General features: G+C 49.9%; 1 protein-coding gene across 2 annotated transcripts; it reads right to left on the bottom strand.

The window, feature by feature from the left end:
* Positions 1–368: 368 nt before the first annotated feature.
* Positions 369–9,056, bottom strand: ASB10 (ankyrin repeat and SOCS box containing 10). 2 transcript variants are annotated; one of them, XM_061449668.1, is made up of 5 exons: positions 5,636–6,222; positions 4,104–4,371; positions 3,036–3,540; positions 1,596–1,709; positions 369–773 (listed from the first exon to the last, which is right to left on the bottom strand). In XM_061449668.1, the coding sequence occupies exons 1-5, from the start codon at positions 5,856–5,858 to the stop codon at positions 588–590; spliced, it is 1,296 nt and encodes a 431-aa protein (XP_061305652.1). In that variant the 5' UTR covers positions 5,859–6,222; the 3' UTR covers positions 369–587. The 2 variants fall into 2 exon arrangements, with proteins under 2 accessions (XP_061305652.1, XP_061305651.1); XM_061449667.1 differs by lacking the exon at positions 5,636–6,222 and adding an exon at positions 8,581–9,056 and having other exon boundaries at positions 370–773.
* Positions 9,057–18,008: the final 8,952 nt, after the last annotated feature.

The following is an 18,008-nucleotide window of genomic DNA, read 5'->3' as shown; positions in this document are numbered from 1 at the left end:
CTGAGAAGCAGGTGGATGTGTGGGTCTGAGAGCGCACATGCCACTACGTGTGGCACATCACATGGTTAAGCTCTGTCAGGACAGCCTTCAAAGCAAGGCAGAAATCATACTCTGGTAGGTATAGAGCAAGACTAGGGTTTATTCCAAACAACTTCGGGTACAAACCGTAAACAACTTGACTAAAGACAGGATCTTAATAAATGCCCAGGGAATAGAGCTGCATCATTCAGGTTAGGGATTGTAGACTTGAGATAGGGAGGCCAATATGCTATGACTAAAACTGTGATCAATGCAGTGTATTTGCTCCTTGTCCCTCAAAACACCCTAATCCCCATATTTTGCTTTTCCTACTGAGTCTGGAGTTTGTCCTGATTAGTGCGGGTAAACAGAGTGCTCCAAAACAGGCGCATGAGGCAGAACACAAGTCTGCCTGTGAGAGGGACATAGCAACAGGCTTGGCTTGGGGGGCTGACATGGCCTGGCAGGAGGTGTGTGCGAGTGGAAGGAGTTAGCAGGGAAGGCACAGTTGGCACCGCAGGGATGGAACATCTGCACAGAAAGGCAAAGTAGGACTGGAACCACAGTCCTCAATAGAGAACATCCTCGAAGCTGAGCAGCAGGAAACGGTGCAAGGCACTTGGCAGGTGCAGCTGGGACAGAACTGGAAGCAACCGGCCCTCCAGGAAGGTCCTGAGTGTGCAGCGAGCCAGATGCTGCAAGGAGCGAGGTCTTCGCTCCAGGGAAAAGAGTGACTGGTAGAAACGTGGGTATTTCTGCAGAAAGAGAAGAGAGGACAACACACAGATAAAGCTAAAGATACCACCCTGGCAGCAGAAGTTGAACCAGATATCCCTCTACCTTAGTCACTATGGTGAAGTAGTGTTGTCAGCAGGATTTAGGAAGTAATAATCCCCCTGTTCTCAGCACTGGTGAGGCCACACCTCAAATACTGTGCTCAGTTCTGGGCCCCTCCTCACAAGAGAGATACTGAGGTGCTGGAGCATGTCCAGAGAAGGGCAACAAAGCTGGTGAAGTATCTGGAGAATAAGGCTTATCAGGAGCTGCTGAGGGAACTGGGGTTGTTTAGTCTGGAGAACAGAAGGTTCAGTGGGGACCTTATTGCTCTCTACAACTGCCTGAGAGGAGGATGGAGCAAGGAGGTTGCTGGTCTCTTCTCTACAGTAACTAGTGACAGGACAAGAGGTCATGGCCTCAGGCTACTCCTAGGGGAGGTTTAGATTGGATATTAGGAAACATTTCTTCACCAAAAGGGTGGTCAGACATTGGAACAGGCTGCCCAGGGAAGTGATAGAATCACTGTTCCTGGAAGTGTTCAAAAACCGTGCAGGTGAGGCCCTCAGAGACATGGTTTAGTGGTAGTCCTGGGGTAACGGTTGGACTTGATGATCTTGAAGATCTTTTCCAACCTAATTGATTCTATGATTCTGTGATGCTTCCTCCCTATCCCCCAACAGCACCACCCCTGTGCCCTGCAAATCTCCACCCAGCCGCAGCCCTGTCCCAAACTTCCCACAGCCCCAAGGCTCCTCTGGCACCCTGTCACAGTAACTCAATGGCAGGATGCATTCCCTCACCTGGACAACCTCTGCTGGAACTGCCTCCACCCAGTCCTCAGAGACACGCACATGGTCATAGCTGTTCATCAGGGCCTCGATGACACGCGGGCAGGTATGGCAGTACCGCAGCACCTGTGCCAGGGAGAGAGCAGGTGAACGCTGCCTTTGGGCAAGGTCCTCAAGTCTTACCTTCACCTTCCAAAAGCTGCTCAAAAATAGCCTTGGCAAATCTCAGGAACTAATGTCCTTCCCTTGTGTTGCCCCACGAGATCAAACCCACAACGATGGTGGAAAATGCCAGAGCACCACTCCCGTGACTGAGTGTAACTGAGCCAACCCCCAACATGAGCAGCATGATTGCATTCAGCACAACTGGGTGCCTACAGCCTCTTCTTGGATGCAGGGGTTAACATACATGGCGGGGATGCAGAACTTTGTCTCACTGCTGCAAGTAGCTTGCAAGCAGCCAACAATCTGCTTCACACCAGGCTCTTTCCCTCACATTTTTTCTAGTTAGAGCACAAGCCATTCTGGGGCAAGGACTGACACTGATCTTGTGGGCAGCAAGACTAAGGCATACTATGCCTCTGTTGAGGGCTACACGGGGGTCTCAGGGATGTATTATGCCTGTTTAGCGTGGAGCTACAGAGACATCCAGGATCTGTGCTGTGTGTAATGAATGTTCTAGGAAATAATGTGCTCATGTTAGCTGTGACACAGAGCCCCAGGAAGACATCACACATCTTGTGTAACACGTCTCTGGTGTGTACTGTGTCTGTGTAAACACAAGCAGCATGCTGGTGCTCTGTACCTTACACCACCCATGTGGCCTTTGGAGCACACCCCACCCATGCATAGCTGTACAGAGGCAGATCTCCCCCGGCTCTTGGCTCCCACTCCCCATGGCCCAGGCCAGCAGTAGCTGTCAGAGTCTATTCTGGCTGTACGAGTGATCCTCATTATCTGGCGTTAATAGGAGATTAATTAGTGTTAATTGTTGATTTTCCTGTATTTTCCCAAAGGGGAGAGCAATCTGCTGATCTCCGGGCTGAGTAATTATTGCACTGCTCAGGAATTAAGACAGAAAATTAACCCTCTGTTTACTGGTGTTTTGCAGAGGCAGCATGAGCTGGAGGGTATGGCCCAAAGAAGAAACATGCCCAAGAGACTGAACATCTTCCTGGGCAAGTGATTAAGGAAACTAGTAAGTACTGTCCACACAGCTTAGCAGACGGAAGTGGGAGAGTCCTACAGGAGAACATACCCCAGAAGAAAACTTCAGAAAACCCCTTCCCATTAATGTCAATTTCCCCTCCCACAGCCTGTGGGAAGAGACAAGCAAGCAGGCTGGCAGAGAACAAGCCCTTCTGCGACAGAAACACCCTTGCTCTCACTGGAGCGCTAATGTTCACATTCTCCCTTTCCCACCATGCTCCTGCATGGCTGTGAGCCCCTCACCTTGAGAAGAGCACCAGGCCAGATGCGGATGGCACCGTAGTTAAGCAGGGCTTGCACCACAAGCTCTGGGTGGTGGTCTAGCTTGTAGGCAGCTGCTTGCAGGATATTGTGCAGTGCCGTGTTGCCGCTGTAGTTCATGACGTTGACGTTTGCACCCCGGGCCAGCAGTAACTCTGCTATTTGAGCATTGGCATTCTTGCAGGCCAGATGAAGTGGGTGCTGACGGTCCCTATCTGCAGCATTGATGCTAGCACCACTCTCCACCAGCAGCTGGCAGACTTGGTAGTAGCGGTCCATGTCCTGGGGCTGATGGGGCTGAGCACAGGCAGCATTCAGTGGTGTCTGCCCCTCCTCATTCCTTGCCTCCAGGTCTGCCCCATGGCGCAGAAGCAGCTGGACATGGTCTGTTAGGCCATGCCGTGCTGCTATATGCAGTGCTGTGTCGTCTTCCTCCTCTGTCCGACTCTTCACACTGGCTCCATGCTGCAGCAGCTGCTGCACGCACCTATGTGGGCCAAGATGACTCAGTGACAGGCTCTCCTGTCCAGCTATACTACCTCCCATCCCCTCCCCACCCCTTCCCTCCCCATGTCTCTACCATCCTAGGGCTTTTACTTTTCCCAGAAGCCCAAAAATTCCTGCTCCTCATGCCCTGGAGCAGTTTTAAGCAGATGACTGGTGAGTGGAGATACCATCATCCTAATTCTAGTTAAGTCTTCACAGATGTGTAATACAGTGTTGTTACACCCAGAGTCTGCTCCCACACACCCACATCAGCCTGCATGCATAGTGCGTGCCCTGAGCTTCAATGTGAACCATCAGCTCTGTACTGCTGGTGGGTAGCAGAACAGCAGCACCAAACTCAGCTGCATCAGCTGAAGAGTACAGCTTGCACTGATCTATTGGACTTCAGAGGTGATGCTGGTCCTGGAATAGGCAGTAAGGCCATCCCATTCAGCAGCTGTTGCTGTAACCACCACCCCACCTGCAGGGATAAGCAGGGTACACTTCTACAAAGGATAAGGCTTGAGGTGGGGAGATCCACTGTGCCCCCTCAGCAGAACTCACTCGATGGAGTCTGGGCTCTTGCAGAGATGCAGGGGCTTGTAGCCATCCTCGGAGACAGCCTCAGGGTCAGCACCAAAGCTGAGTAGCAGGCGCACGCAGTCTGTGCTGGCCGCTGCACAAGCCTCATGCAGGGCGGTCTTACCCCCTGGTGCGAAGTTGACGGCGGCACCCCTGATTAACAGGAGCCGCAGGCAGTCTGTGTAGCCCCGGCTGGCTGTGATGTGCAGCGGTGTGGTGAGCTCCTGCTCATAGCTCAGAGACCACAGTCCTGCAGGGAAAGAGACGTCAGGGGGCTGCGTCCAGCCACACTGCACAAAAGCACTGGGTCCAGACCTGCCCTTTCCCCCAGGGTACCTCATATACACCCACCCCCCCATCCCCCCCCCCCCGAGAGACTCGGGTTTCCCCTTAAGGGACTGCCTCTTTGTGACAGTCTCTTCTCTGCAAGGTCCCTGCCTTTTGACTAGCCTGCCAAAGGCAAAGATCTGGGGATAGCGCCTTACACTGACTGCACAGCCGTGCTGATGGGGAGCTCAAAGGAGCAGCTGTGCCTTGGGCAGAGGCTGTTCCCAGGAAGTATGCTTCTCACCTGCGACTCAGTCATGCAGGACAGGGGTTGTGTTGACAGGAGTAAAGCAGATAAAGCGCCTGGGGCACAGGCAGGGCTGAAAGCAGCAAGGTGGCTGGGAAGAGCACCAGGTGTGAAGCACCGCAAACACAAGGAACCAGACAGTAAAACAAGCAGGCTGACACACACAGAGGAGATTTCGACAAGCTGTGAGCATGGTGCAGACAAGAAAGCTTCAGCAGAGATGGACATCTAGGGCTTAGGAGAGAGCAAAGGGCTGAAACATGCAAACTCAGCAAAGATGCTGGAACCATTGCTGAGCTGGTGCAGTCTGCTGGCAAACGGCCTGCAGCTGTTAAAGAAAAAGGTCTCCTTAAATCATGTTTCTTGCTGCCCAACCAGGCTAGGGTGGAGAACCAAGTCCCACACTTCATATGTTCAACACTACATCGCTCTCACCTCTTTCTCGCAGAAGCAGTATGCAATCAACTGTGTTTCCCAGGGCCAGGTTCAAAATGAACTACCTCGAGGACCTAATGCAGGGTTGTGACAACTCCTTGGTCAGCACAGCCCACAGAGAGACGAGCAGCAGAGGCTGCACACAGACAGAATAGGCATACAGAACCTGGTTACAGGGCTGGTCACAGAAGGAGCACCACCTGGAGCTTGAATCTCCTCTGCCAAGTGGGGGAACCCAAGCAGCTTCCAAGCACTTGCACAACCCCTGCTAGAAGAGGCAGGTATCCTGGATCACACTCCTGAACACATAAACACTCTCCCGTAAGCAGCACAGGGGAGCCCAACTACATCCTAGTGCTCTCACTCCCACCCTCATTCCTCCATAATCCAATAAGCACCCATAACACACAATCCCAGCAACAGGAATGCCCTGCAGCATAAGCAAAAGGCTCTGAACCCCTGTTGAGGTGTGGTACTTGCTGCCTGCCTGCTGCCCCCTGCATACTCAGCCAGCGGATGTTGAAGCGGTAGTTCTTCCACTCTTCCAGGTCACTGGTGTCAAACACTGCACTGGGACTCAGGTTGTTCTGAGAGTTGCTGAGGATCTCGGCCACAACCTCCTGATCTCCAGTAAGCAGGGCCTGCCAGTAAGTCTGGGCAGGGCCATCCACCTTCTGTATACAAATGGGCTCCTGGCTCTTGCCTCCTCTGCCTCTGATGCTGCTCATGATGCAGTACGCAGACCCTCCCAGACACCAGGGCAGGACGTGCTGCTGCTGCCTCCCCGGCCAGGGTCTGAGCCTGTGGGTGCAGCCCCACTAGTGTGCCGTGCCCCAGTTGATGGGCTGCCTGCCTGCCTGCCCTGGGGCACTATACAAGGAGGTCAGACATGCCACAGCACTGTTTGGCCCAGGGTGGGTACAGCTCAGGTCTCAGCTCTTCTATTCTGGGAAAGCTTGTGACAGAATGTTTGGGCCAAGAGGCTGAGAAGGACAATCCTCTCAGGCAGCAGTATCCCTACAGTCACTGGTTGTGAAGGGAAAACTCTTAGGCAGGGCAGGGTAGAAGGGTAGCATGAAGGGTAGAAGGGTAGCATGAAGGGTAGAAACAGAGGCATGACATCACTAAGAAAAGAGAGGAAAGTAGTCTCATGTCCCGCTAGTCTTCTGTCACCCAGCTGTTGCTCAGAACACAAAGCACAGCTGCTGCCATAAAACAGCAGCACAGCTCTGTCCAGCCTGTGGCTCCTTGCACATCTCCAGCCCCAAACACACACTGGTTTGCTAGTTCCACCTTAGCCCTTGGCACTAGACAGGTTTTTAAACAAGCTAAAGGAAAGTTCATCTTAATCAAAGCTTAAAGACAAAGGACTTTGAAGACAAAGGCAGAAATATGTACAAGGATGGGAAACAGTGAAGTAAAAACACAGAAGGTAATTGTCCTTTAGACCCCTTCCTACTTTTCCTTGAAATTCAGCTTTACAGAGCTCCTGCATTGTTTTAGTACTCCTTTTCCAATCCTTTGACACTTGCCTCACTCAGGGTTCTTCACTGCTGTCCTTCACCTGAAATGGCATTTTCTCCTGTCCCTACCGGGTTGTATAAACCCACCCTGCCCCTACTTTTGTTACAGAACAGCACGCTTTGCTCAGCGTTTGTCAGCATTGTGTGCGTGTTTTGTTCAGACCATATGTTTTAAGGAACACACCAAACTGCATGGAAGGCTAGTAGTGTTTAGTTCAATTCTGTGGTGTGGAACTATTCAGATCATACAGCTAAAAACAAGTGACCCCAATAGATCACCAAGCAACAATTACCTGGAGGACCAGAGAAGAGTGTGAGATAGGGAACTTTATCCTTCTCAGTAATGAAAATAAATGAGCAAGTTCTGTACTGACAGTCTCCAGCATTCTCTCTCTGTGCTGACTTCACCATCTTGTCTAGCTAAAATGTAGTGGATGAAAAAATAAGGAGGGAAGCACCAGGCAGACTTTCTCACTGTTTCTCCAAAGATATAAGCTGGTGTCCCATGAAGAGTCTAAGGTTCCCAATCACATACACATCACCAGGGAGGCAAAAGGCTGTGTGAGTTAGCGTCAGTAACACATACAATGTACACTTCCTCTGGGCTTCTTAAAATATCAGTAGGGATGACTTGGGAAACACCAGGTCACTAGTGTCTACTTTAAGGTCACTGGCTGGCTAAGTTTTAAGAAACTGTCCCTATAGGCCAGTGAGATACAGAACCAAATCATGAAGGTTTCTTTGGTTGTTGTTCCATATCCTTATCTGACAAATTTGGCAGTACATTTTTGGTCTGTTTAGCTTGATGAATAATTTTGGTTGATTTTTTACGTCTTGAAACCTTGGTGGTAAGAACAATTTCTGTCTAAAGTTGTTTTACATCAACTGCTCTGATAGCCTTGGGACACTAATGTTTACAAGCAGACTGACTTGCTGTTCAGGTGTCTGCCAGCCCAGTATAAGACAGGAGTTAAAATGTGCAATTAGTATTTTATTGACAAGTGGTTTCAGTTACACAAAGGGCAATCAATACCTTTTGTATTTTTATTCCTAAAAAGACTGTAACATTTCAAAACGTGGGTTGTACAAATCTTGTAAGTCAGTAAATAATCTTCACCACTCACAAGCAGCCGCACTTGCACATGCAAGCTTGCACTATCTGTTTGTCTCTTGGCAGCGTGGATCCCCACACAAAACACTTGGCCATGGTCAAGCTTTATCAATGTGCTCCATAGCTTTGTGGCAGGACACTTAAAAAGAGCACACACCTCTGGGAAAGTGGCCTTTGTCAACAGGTCTTCCATTCTGGCACAGAGGGGTTTTTGTCACTAACCTTCTATGGAAAAGAATGGTGCATTTATGGCCCCCCTACACCTGACAGTCTCTGTCTTAAATTCTGGATGTCTGCCTGCACCACACGGCTAACAGACAGTGGCAAGGACAACTGCACTTTCAGACTACTAATCTGTCTACTACCACTTCTCTGCTGTTCTCAAAGCATGTCACAGCCTCCAGTTTCTAATGAGCTGGAGTAACAGACCCAACTTAAGACACATGGCAAGAAAAGCATCCTTATGCCACCTGATGCATTCTCACCCAAGCACTGCCTCCATCTCACTCATATTTCACATCTGTCCCAACAATTTCTAAGAGCACAGCCCTGACGTTGTTCCTCTCCAGCAGCACTTTCAAGGGCCCTATCCTCACCAGCAGTTTGGCCACCTTCAACAAGACCGCTACCATTTGTTCAAAGGCACTGGAATCCTCCTTCCTCAACCAAGAGCCATTCTTCCTCAGTCCCACTTCCACCACCCTGCTTCCACCATTGGGGATTCCTCTCAACACTTTTCTCAGGCATCAGCACTCTTTCTCTGGTCCCCAGCCTGGGCACTTTACATTCTCCCATGTCCCAGCCCTGCACACCCACCAAATTTCTTGCTAGTCCAGCGTAGCTCACCACCCTTGGTCTCAATGATGAGGTTGATGGCTGCATCCTTGGTGAAGTACTTCTGCATCATCTCCAAGTCCCCAGTGAAAAGCGCATTCTGAACCAGCAGATCCCGGCACTCCAGTGGCTCCAAACGGCTGTTCTGGCACCTCTGGCTAGCTGGGCTCAGGCTGTGCTTACTGTGGGAGTACCGGCGCATTACATGCCGAGAGTATTTCCACTCATCCTGCTGCCCCCCATCCATTTGCAGGAAGCGTGTGGTAGAGCTGAAGGGAAAGATGCAGTCCATCACAGGGGGTAAACAGGGCAAGTCTGAACTATACAATAAACAAGCTGCTGCAGGCAACAGCCTCTTATCCAAGGCTGTGTCCTTTGCAGGTTACTCCTGGGTTCCAGCTTCCCAGTGTCTGGCTGGATTCAGGAATGGCCTGACTCACCCATTATAAATAGTCATGGTTGGCAGCTCCCGTTCATCACCTCCTTCCAAGAGATTATTTTCAGCTGCTGGATGCAATCACCAGCACACATTAGGTACAGGAGAAGGGTAGCAGGCAGCCTTGAAACACTCTATGTGCTTGCTTGTTTGCTCTGCAAAGTCTCTGCTCTGCACTATTCTCCCACTTGGAATGAAACAGAGCAAGGCCACAGTCCAAGCACAACTATGGAGACCTCTCCAGCCTCACTCACATGTGGTGGTCTTCGCCATGCTCATCCCACCATAGGTATATCCATACACACATCCCCAGTGGCCTTTCTCTTTGGCACACAAAGTCCTCCCAAAACCTCTCCCCACTCGGTGGTTTGTGCTCTTCTGCACAAAGTGGCCAAAACTGACAAAGAGCTGTTCTGTCCCAAAACAACACGTACAGAGCTCATCAGAACTATCCATTAACTTATTTTTAATTTCCCCTTTCTCATCTCTCCCTTTTACTTCCTTCACTTCTGCCATCTCTTATACTGCCCAGAGCCACCTTTTACCCAGGGCTTGCTTCATTTACCAGTTCTGTAGAGAGAGCAAGTTTGCAGGGGGTAAAAAAAAGCTGCAAAGGAGGGTCACAGCCCAGAAGATAGAAATGGGTTTAGGGCAGGAGAAACAACTGGCCACTTCTCCAAAGCACAAAGGAAATGGGACAATCAGGCTGAAACCAACTGGAGAGGGACAGGAAAAAGCAGAGGAGACAGGATGAATTACCTACAGACTCCACCAGGCTCCTTTCCCTGTAGATGGGATCCACCTTGCTCAGCAGCTGTAGGAGCTCACATACCTTGTTACTAACAAAGTCATCTGTATAAACTACAAGCCTACAGATGTAGTATATGGCCAGGCCTATCAGGTCAGAGACTACCCAGTAAAGCATGATTTAATGCAGATATTAGCTAGTCATATACACTAACCTGGATGTATTAAATGCTGCCACTTTCAGAAGGTCCCGATGACACATAGTAGGCTACTGGAGCCCATACTTGCGCTTTGTTTTCAAGTCTTAAACTATTAGCTCCTCATTTTCTACCTTAAGCATTAATAAACCCTGGTTTTGCTTTACTGTTAAACCTGATGGGTATACAGAAGCTGCTGTGCTAGATTGAAGTCAAAAGCAAAGTACACACCTCTTCAATACAGTAAATGAAAGGAAAGAGGTTGCTGAAAGAACTTGCATCCTGATTATAAGGGAGAACAAGCAGCTAGATCCTGCTAGTCTGCAAAAGGGCAATGCAAGTGGAGCCAGCAGCTACTGTTTTGGGAAAGCCTTTACTCCAGCAAGCACAAAGAGTCCCTCCTGTAAGCCAAGGTAGCAGAGAGAGACGTGATGGACCTTCAGACCAGGCTCTAAGGAAAGAATAAGCAGAACGTGTGTGATCCTCAAGACAACATTACTGAACTGAAGCCCTCATTTACAAGTAGGCCATGAGACATGGGGACTGGATTAGAGACTCTCATGTGAGTAAAGTTGTCCCTCAAACATTCTTCAGGGCTGTTCTTACACAGCAGCACATGGGTTGGAGTGGTAACCAATCTTAGTAACACTTCTGTAGTGCTCAGGAGCAACTTGCTATGGCAATAAGTCATTCAGAAGAGCTTTCCAGGCTCACTTCTGACACAAGCAAGCCAGCTTCTCAGGAAAGAGGGCCTGCTAAGGACAGCACGTGGCAGGGATTGTGAACTGTGTTATTAAAAAAACCTAACCCAGCTGGAAGGCAAGTTTGAATATAGAAGCTGACAGCCCATCAATCTCTCTCTCTGGATCTCACCTGCTTCCTCATGGAAGGCCTTTTACAAAACTAATGCTCATTATTTCCAAACCAGACTACTGACAGCTGCAGCAACTTCGCTAGCTGTGGTGTCAGAAGCCTGGAGTCAGGAGTACAGGGGTCTGAAGCGGGGAACATCGGCAGAGGCATAGCCCAAACAGCCAATTTCAGGTGAGCCAGCCGCACATCCACTCACAGCCTTGTTCAGTTTGCTGGCCATGCATTCCTACCCATTGTGCCTGAAACACTGGGCTGTCTTCCTGACCTTACTGCAGTCGCCTTTGCTTTGTGTGGCTTCTCATCTTCCTGGTCTAGTGCCACATTCAGGATCTGTGGTTCCTCTTCCAAGAGCTCATCATCAGCCTGGAGAGAAGACAACCTCAACATAGCACCTGCTTGATTCCTGGTTCACCTCTAACACCTCACTAACACTGGACCAGGAGCACTGTCCCTAGAGGCCACATCACATATTAGCCATTCCCAGCCTAACCGCTTCCTGCACGTGGTCACAGGTTGCACAAAGCACTGGTTAAGTTAAGCTTTCTCCAGGAAGAAAGAGTCATGAATACCTTCCTGAGCCTGAGAGCTCTGCTCTTGAACTCCATCAATCTCAGAAGCCTTTCCATCTCCCTTTAACATCTCCAAGTAAAACAGTTGCCAAGTAGGAAGGTCCACAGGGCTTATCCGCACCGCAGGAAGATGTCTTTTCCAACCTCTTCTCTTTTATGTCTTGATCAGCTTCAGGCCATGGACTCTGTCTGCAAAGATGGGGCAGCTGAACTTCACCAGACTCACTCTTTCAACTCCATTTTCCCCTGCTTCCCAAAGTCACTCAGCCTTTTACCTGACACTTCCCTATCGCCACACCACATCCATTAAGAGAACACCTCATCACACCCAGTTCATTGTCACGTTATACCCTTCCCACTTGTGTTTCAGCCCACTGCCACCATCAGTGAAGAACTGCTGCCTTCCCCATAGCAGAGCCCACCCTGTTCCCTACAGCACCTCTGACCCATCTCCCTTGGAAGGATAGTTGCACAGGCAGCTGACAGGCATGTAACACAGCCTGCCTTGGATGAGCTGGGCCACCATGCACATGAAAAATGAAGCTTGGCAGACAAAACAGCCAGGTTCTCCCCACCAACACACAACGCTCAGGGTCTCAGCAGGGAAAGCCAAGCATCCCATACACATGCAAGTCCAAATGCCTGCATTTGGCATTGCCCACCATCCACACCAAGATGTGCTAATAAGCAAGCACCTGGAAAACCAAGATGGACTCGTGCATCTTGCACCACAGCTATGGCCACAAGAAGTGGCAAGTTCAGAGCAGATACCCAAAGCCCTATGCACAGAAGACAAAATGAAGTGTCCTGAAGAATAAACCCACCCCAGACAGACTCTTTGAAAGCAAGGTGAAGGTTTCAGCTGGAGCCTTACTACTCACAGGCACATACACAGGGAGGGAACAAATGAAGGCAATACCCCACATGTTACCATCCACAAACTCCTGCACATAAACTGTGCAAAGTTTCAGCCCTTAAGTTTCAGCCTCTGGTTTCTTGATCTGTGTTGCATTTAGAGCAGCTCCAGTCCACTCTTAACCATGGCATGCAGCTCCCTTACTTGGAGCATTGTGAATGCTCCATTCATTGCTGGCAGAAATAATGGATGAAGGCATCACATGAGCATTTCCTTGCCTCAGATTATATCACTTAGCACCCCTTCAGCATAAGGCTGTGGGACCCAACCCTTCCATCCCAAGACCATCCCAACACATGTTTCCCAAACACATTGGAAATTCAGCCCTGGGGTGGGATAGGGGTAAATTCCACCTCCTGAGAACATTTGCTGCCTCAATCACAGATAGTACCCATGTTTTATACCCTGGCCTTCCTTCTCTGATTTGACAACCTTTGCCCCTACTCCAGCTTTGCTTCTGCCTTCATACCTGCTCAGCAGTCTTTGAGAAAATTATGTTAAGAGCATCTTTTCTTATTCCAGAAAGCAGCCAGCAAGGTCACTGTGCAAGGGACGTAGATGTCAGAACCCACCATGCCCTTAAGTATACCTGCAGGCTTGATCCTCACCTCACACATTTGGTTACAAGGTGGCACCAAGCAAAACCACAGCTATGACCATGGCTAAGAGAGCCTGAACGCAATCAAGAGAGGACAAAAGGAGAAGACCGAACACTGCTCATGCCACTGAGGCCAACAGGATAAAGTGGTACCAGGAGCCCTGTACTGCCACATAAGATTTCTGTTTTACAGAGGTTGGGAGGGCAGAGGAGGATGCCCATGCAGCAGTCAGAGAGGAACTGGGGACAGAGGGACAGACAGCAAGGCCACCCTCCCATTCAGCCACTAGCCAGAACTCAAGAAACTGACGCTCAAGATGCTGCTCCATCTGTTCCCTCCTGCCTGGTCCTTCCAGCTCACGTAGCTTCCCATGGACACTCAAGAGCACATGCCGCTGAGCCTCATAGTCAGGCTGGCATGGGTGCTGCAGCTCTTCTCCCAGCTGCACCCAGAGCACAGCAGCTGAAAGCATTAGGGCTGCAGGGTCTGGAGCCTGCAATAACACAAGTTCAAGCGCTTGTCAGAAAGTAAACACAGCTCTGCACTGAGCACGGAGCACACGGGCAGCACACCTGAGAGACAGTCCCATCATGACGCATGCTCCACACATCCCATTTCAAAGGCCAGCACCCAACTGCCATGACCATGCCCCTTGCTCCTCTTGCTGCAGATGACACCAGGCCTGACATCAAGTAAATTTCTCCCTAGTGCTGAGCAGAAGCAGCCATGGTGGGGAAGAAACATTAGGAGCATCAGAAAGAGGTTGTGTGGGGAGTGAGCAGCGTGCGTGTAAACGAGCCTGTAACGAGTTTGTAATATGCATGTGCGGCGCGGCCTGCGCAGCGTCATCACAATGGCATAGGCACTTTCCCGCCTCATTGCCTCCCAAATGGATTTTAAATATCATTCCGAGGACACAATTATTTAAAACGCTGAACTAAACACTCGCTAATGGGAAAACGGCGTGTGGCCTGCAGCAGCCATTCCTCATGGGGCCACTCTGCCCGTGTCATCCTATTCTCCAGTCCCACACCCTGCATGGGGCCACATGGAAACAACCTCCTCCCGCTTGGAGACCACGCAGGGTACCACTAGGTAACTGTCCTGAGCCCAGCCCAATACACATTGCTTATGTGAGAACACGCTTCTTGTCCTCAGGCCCCAGAGAAGCACTCTGCCCTGTTCCAAGCTTCTCAGCACTGGTGGCACAGCAAGGCAGTCACTGGGGCTCTAACAATTGCTGGATGCAGCTCCATATCAGAAAGCACCTTACCAGACAGCAGGTCTTTCAGTCCTGTCATCCCGTCCACCCCCCCCGCCATGTTTGGCAGCAGGTAATACACAGTTATAAAAGAAGAGGACATTAGAAGAAGGATGCCTTCCGACTCCCATTGTTACATGGCCCTGGAAATTATGGATATCAAATAAGACTTTTTCACATAATTAACTTCTGAATACATCCCCCACCTCCACTGCACAATACCAAGCAGGGAAGATGAAGCAGCATTACTGCTGGCTGCATCCGAGACTCCAGAGTGAAAAGAATATGAAGAAAGAGAGAGGAAAAATAAAAAACAAAACAAAACAACCCCCACAAACAAAACCCAGTGAAACAAACTATTTGCAGCAATCCTTGTTAGGGAGAACTTAGATGGAGACACAGCTCCAAGGATGCCACAGACCCTCAGTCCCATTACAGTACCGGCAGCATCAGGGATAACAGAGCCTCAAATAGCAATGTGTGTGTTCACGGGGGAGCATCTCTCTGACCTTTGATCATCACTCACCTCCCATTCTCCAGCAGGGATTCTGGGCCACCATGGGTTACAGACTCAGAGTTACCATTACTCAGTGACAACAGCCTACCTCAGACCAAACCAGAAAAGCGAAGGGACATAGACCAGCCCTGTCCCCACACACCAGCAGCTGAACACAGAAAGGATGAAAGCCCCTTGCTGGAACCCTGGCTGCACTTCAGAGGTTCATATTTTAACAGCTTTGGCATCACCAGAGCTATCCATCACCAGCTCATTTTCCTCTTCCTCATTCCTGCCTATGCTATTTGGAACAGTGTCTAATGATGCACCAGAGCAGCCACCTGGCAGCACTGCTGCCAAGGGATGCAACAACATGGGAAGAGAAATGCATGCAGGTCTGCACACTGGTGCCAGCCCCATTGTCTAAAAAGCTCCTGCCCCTCAAACCTGCCTTACTCATCATAGGCCTCAGAGATGCTTTGCCTTTTGGTCCCCACCCTATGGGAGAAAAGAGCAGATAACTCTTATCTCATTGTTCACTTACAAAAATGAAAACAGGGAGCACAGGCATTACTGATATTTTTATGAACACTTCGATTCAGTTTGTCACACTATAATGTTCTTTCAAGGGGGTTGAAGAATGGACCAAGGCAAAAAAACCCAAAACCCAACAGAGGTTACTTTTAGCCCATGGACATGTATAACTTGATAAGAACAAATCAGATTAATGTAGACGTGTGGTCAGGGACACGCAACATGACAGTGCTGCAGTGTTGTAGCATTAAGAGCTCAGTGAGAGACTTGCAAAGGAAGACCTGGAAAAAGACAAACTCACAGACCAAGGCAGCCCCAAAACACTTCAAAAGAGTGCCTGCATGGGCTCGTAGTTAAGGTCTGCTTTTTACCACAAAAGGTAAAAGGTCTGGGTCATTTTGCAGTGACCAATTTGTTGTGAATCCCTGCTGGTTGGCAGAGTCTACCCCCTCCTCCCAGAGCAACTTCATTCAGAACTCACCTGATCCATGAAGGTATCATGGCACTAACAGGGCCACAAGCCCAGTCTGGAAGAAGCTGAGCTGTGAAGTAATGCTCAAAACTTCTAATCTGTGCTAAGCATGCAGAGTGATCCCTCAGGAAAGAAAACTGTTTATGACATCCTGTATCAGGGCAGCTCTATGGGTACGTACTGTGGGGAAACAACGAGCACGACCCCCGCACAGTGACAGATGAATCCAGCCTCATACGGGAAATGCAAAAAAGAGACAATCTGGGCAGGTTCAGGGCAGAACTCACCATTCCAAGAGCAACAATCTCCTTCTGCCTCCCAAGCTAGGTGCATCTGCGCAGCTGGCTGCCCTTCCAGGTCTGTGAGGAAACACAGGGATCTAGTAAGAGGAATACTAGGACAGTCATCAATTCTATTTTTCCAGAATTTAGGGGAGAAAAATAAAAACGAGGCGGGTGGACATGAAGCAGGATGCACAAATTACAGTACTGGAGAATCAAGCACCTGCACCACTAAAGCCTTACTCCTTTTGCGCTCATCCAGTGCTAGATACAATACCAGATGCTTCCAGGAGTGAGCCGCTCATCTAGCCATAAATCAGCACCTTATCCACACAGATGCCAGCCAATTACCTGCTAAGAGAGACAGGGTACCACGCAGGGAAGTTGCATGGTCCACAGGCAGCCTGCTTCAAGCTGGACAGCACCAGGATCCTGCGTGTGCAGCAGAAATATGCTGGGCATCAGGTAGTCCGAGAGAGCCACCTCTAGGGCAGAAGCAGAACTGCAGTTCCAAGCTGTTCCACGAGCACTCTCCGTCCCACAAAAAGCGTAACTGCACATCCTACAGCCAGGAAAATGTGAGGGCTGCTGGAAAGGGGAAGAAAACTCAGACAATGTGGCCTAGGGAGCAATAGAATAGACTGGGTAAGGAGATGGACTGCTCACCTTCTGGATGCAAACAGCAGCCTGCTCACAGTCCCATTCCTGGACTTTCCTGCCTCTGATGCTGCATCCAGATGAGTCTACACTAAGAACCTGGCCAACAGGCAGCCCTGACACAGCCACTCTGCCACCTTCACCAGCCGCACAGCCTCTCCCCACAGCACAACTGGCCACAAGGGCTAAAGGAAATAGAAATACAGCCCTGCTGAGCAAGATGCAGCTCCCAACACTGCTCAGGACCAGTTCTGACTTGCAGGCAGGGCACTATAAAGAAAAGAGCACTCTTCTGTGCTGTTCTACAGCCAGAAGGAATGGAGTACCAGTACAAGCTCTTTCCACCCTCCCCCAGCAGGCACCATACCGCAGCAGCATGGCTGAGACTGAAGGTGATATGCACAGTCCCAGTTCTGCTGCCTCCTGTACTTTAGGAGCAGCATGTGCATCTCATCTGGTCCATGCTACTGAGCTAAACTCACACCAATTAGACAGAAACAAGCATTTGTCACAGTTCCATAGATCATGAAACTCAGCATCACCTCACACACCTTGTGAAGTCCACCACTACCCCACATACTGTCACCAACCACAGCTCTGGTTCCTCCTGACACTCCAACCCCAACTTTTGCCTACACTGGAAGACCTTAGAACTAGGCATCCACTCCCAGCCTGAAACTGGCAAAGGACCTCCACCACATCTCCACCCAGAACATAGTGCACGTCTTTCCTTTATGCCACCACAGATGCTGAGGCGGCATCTCCATGCAGGAACCCAGGGACAGCCGTGCACACCCTGAGAAGGTGCTGCACTCGTGGGACAGTTGGGCTGTCCCCTTACAGCACAGGAGATCATGCCCTCCACCATCACTCTGGACACAGCACTCACTCAGCCTTGTGGGCTGCACAGGCTCCATATGGACAGACAGAATCTGCTAATGCTTCTGTCAGGGCCCTGGCTCATTCATGTAGGGAGCACTTAGAAGCTCCCAGTCAGCCTGAGGAAAAACAGGCAGGACCAGTCATTAATATGATGGCCCAAGGCAAAACACAAGATGCTCAATCCTAAACCAGTTTATAGCCCTGGAGGACAAAGTTCTCTCTTCAAACCCACTGGAATCAAGAACAGATGATGGCCACAAGTCCTAGAAAGAAAATACCCTTTGTTTCTTCTGCCAGTCCAGCTCCTTTTACACTGTTTCTTCTTCCCCTACCTGAAAGGGAGAAATCTTTCACCAGGAGGTAAAAAACACAAACAAAAGAACCAAGAAAAACCTTCAGAACCCATCAGGAAAAACAAAATACCTTTGAAAACAATTTACCCACTGCTAACTACACCCCACTGACACAGAGGGATTTAGTCTCAGCTCTG

Source organism: Pezoporus flaviventris, unplaced genomic scaffold (genome assembly GCF_033815535.1).
Source record: "Pezoporus flaviventris isolate CSIRO_AGI_PZ_B2104156 unplaced genomic scaffold, CSIRO_AGI_Pfla_v1 ptg000007l, whole genome shotgun sequence".
Lineage (NCBI taxonomy): Eukaryota > Metazoa > Chordata > Aves > Psittaciformes > Psittacidae > Pezoporus > Pezoporus flaviventris.
This window is presented reverse-complemented; position numbering and strand designations above follow the sequence as displayed.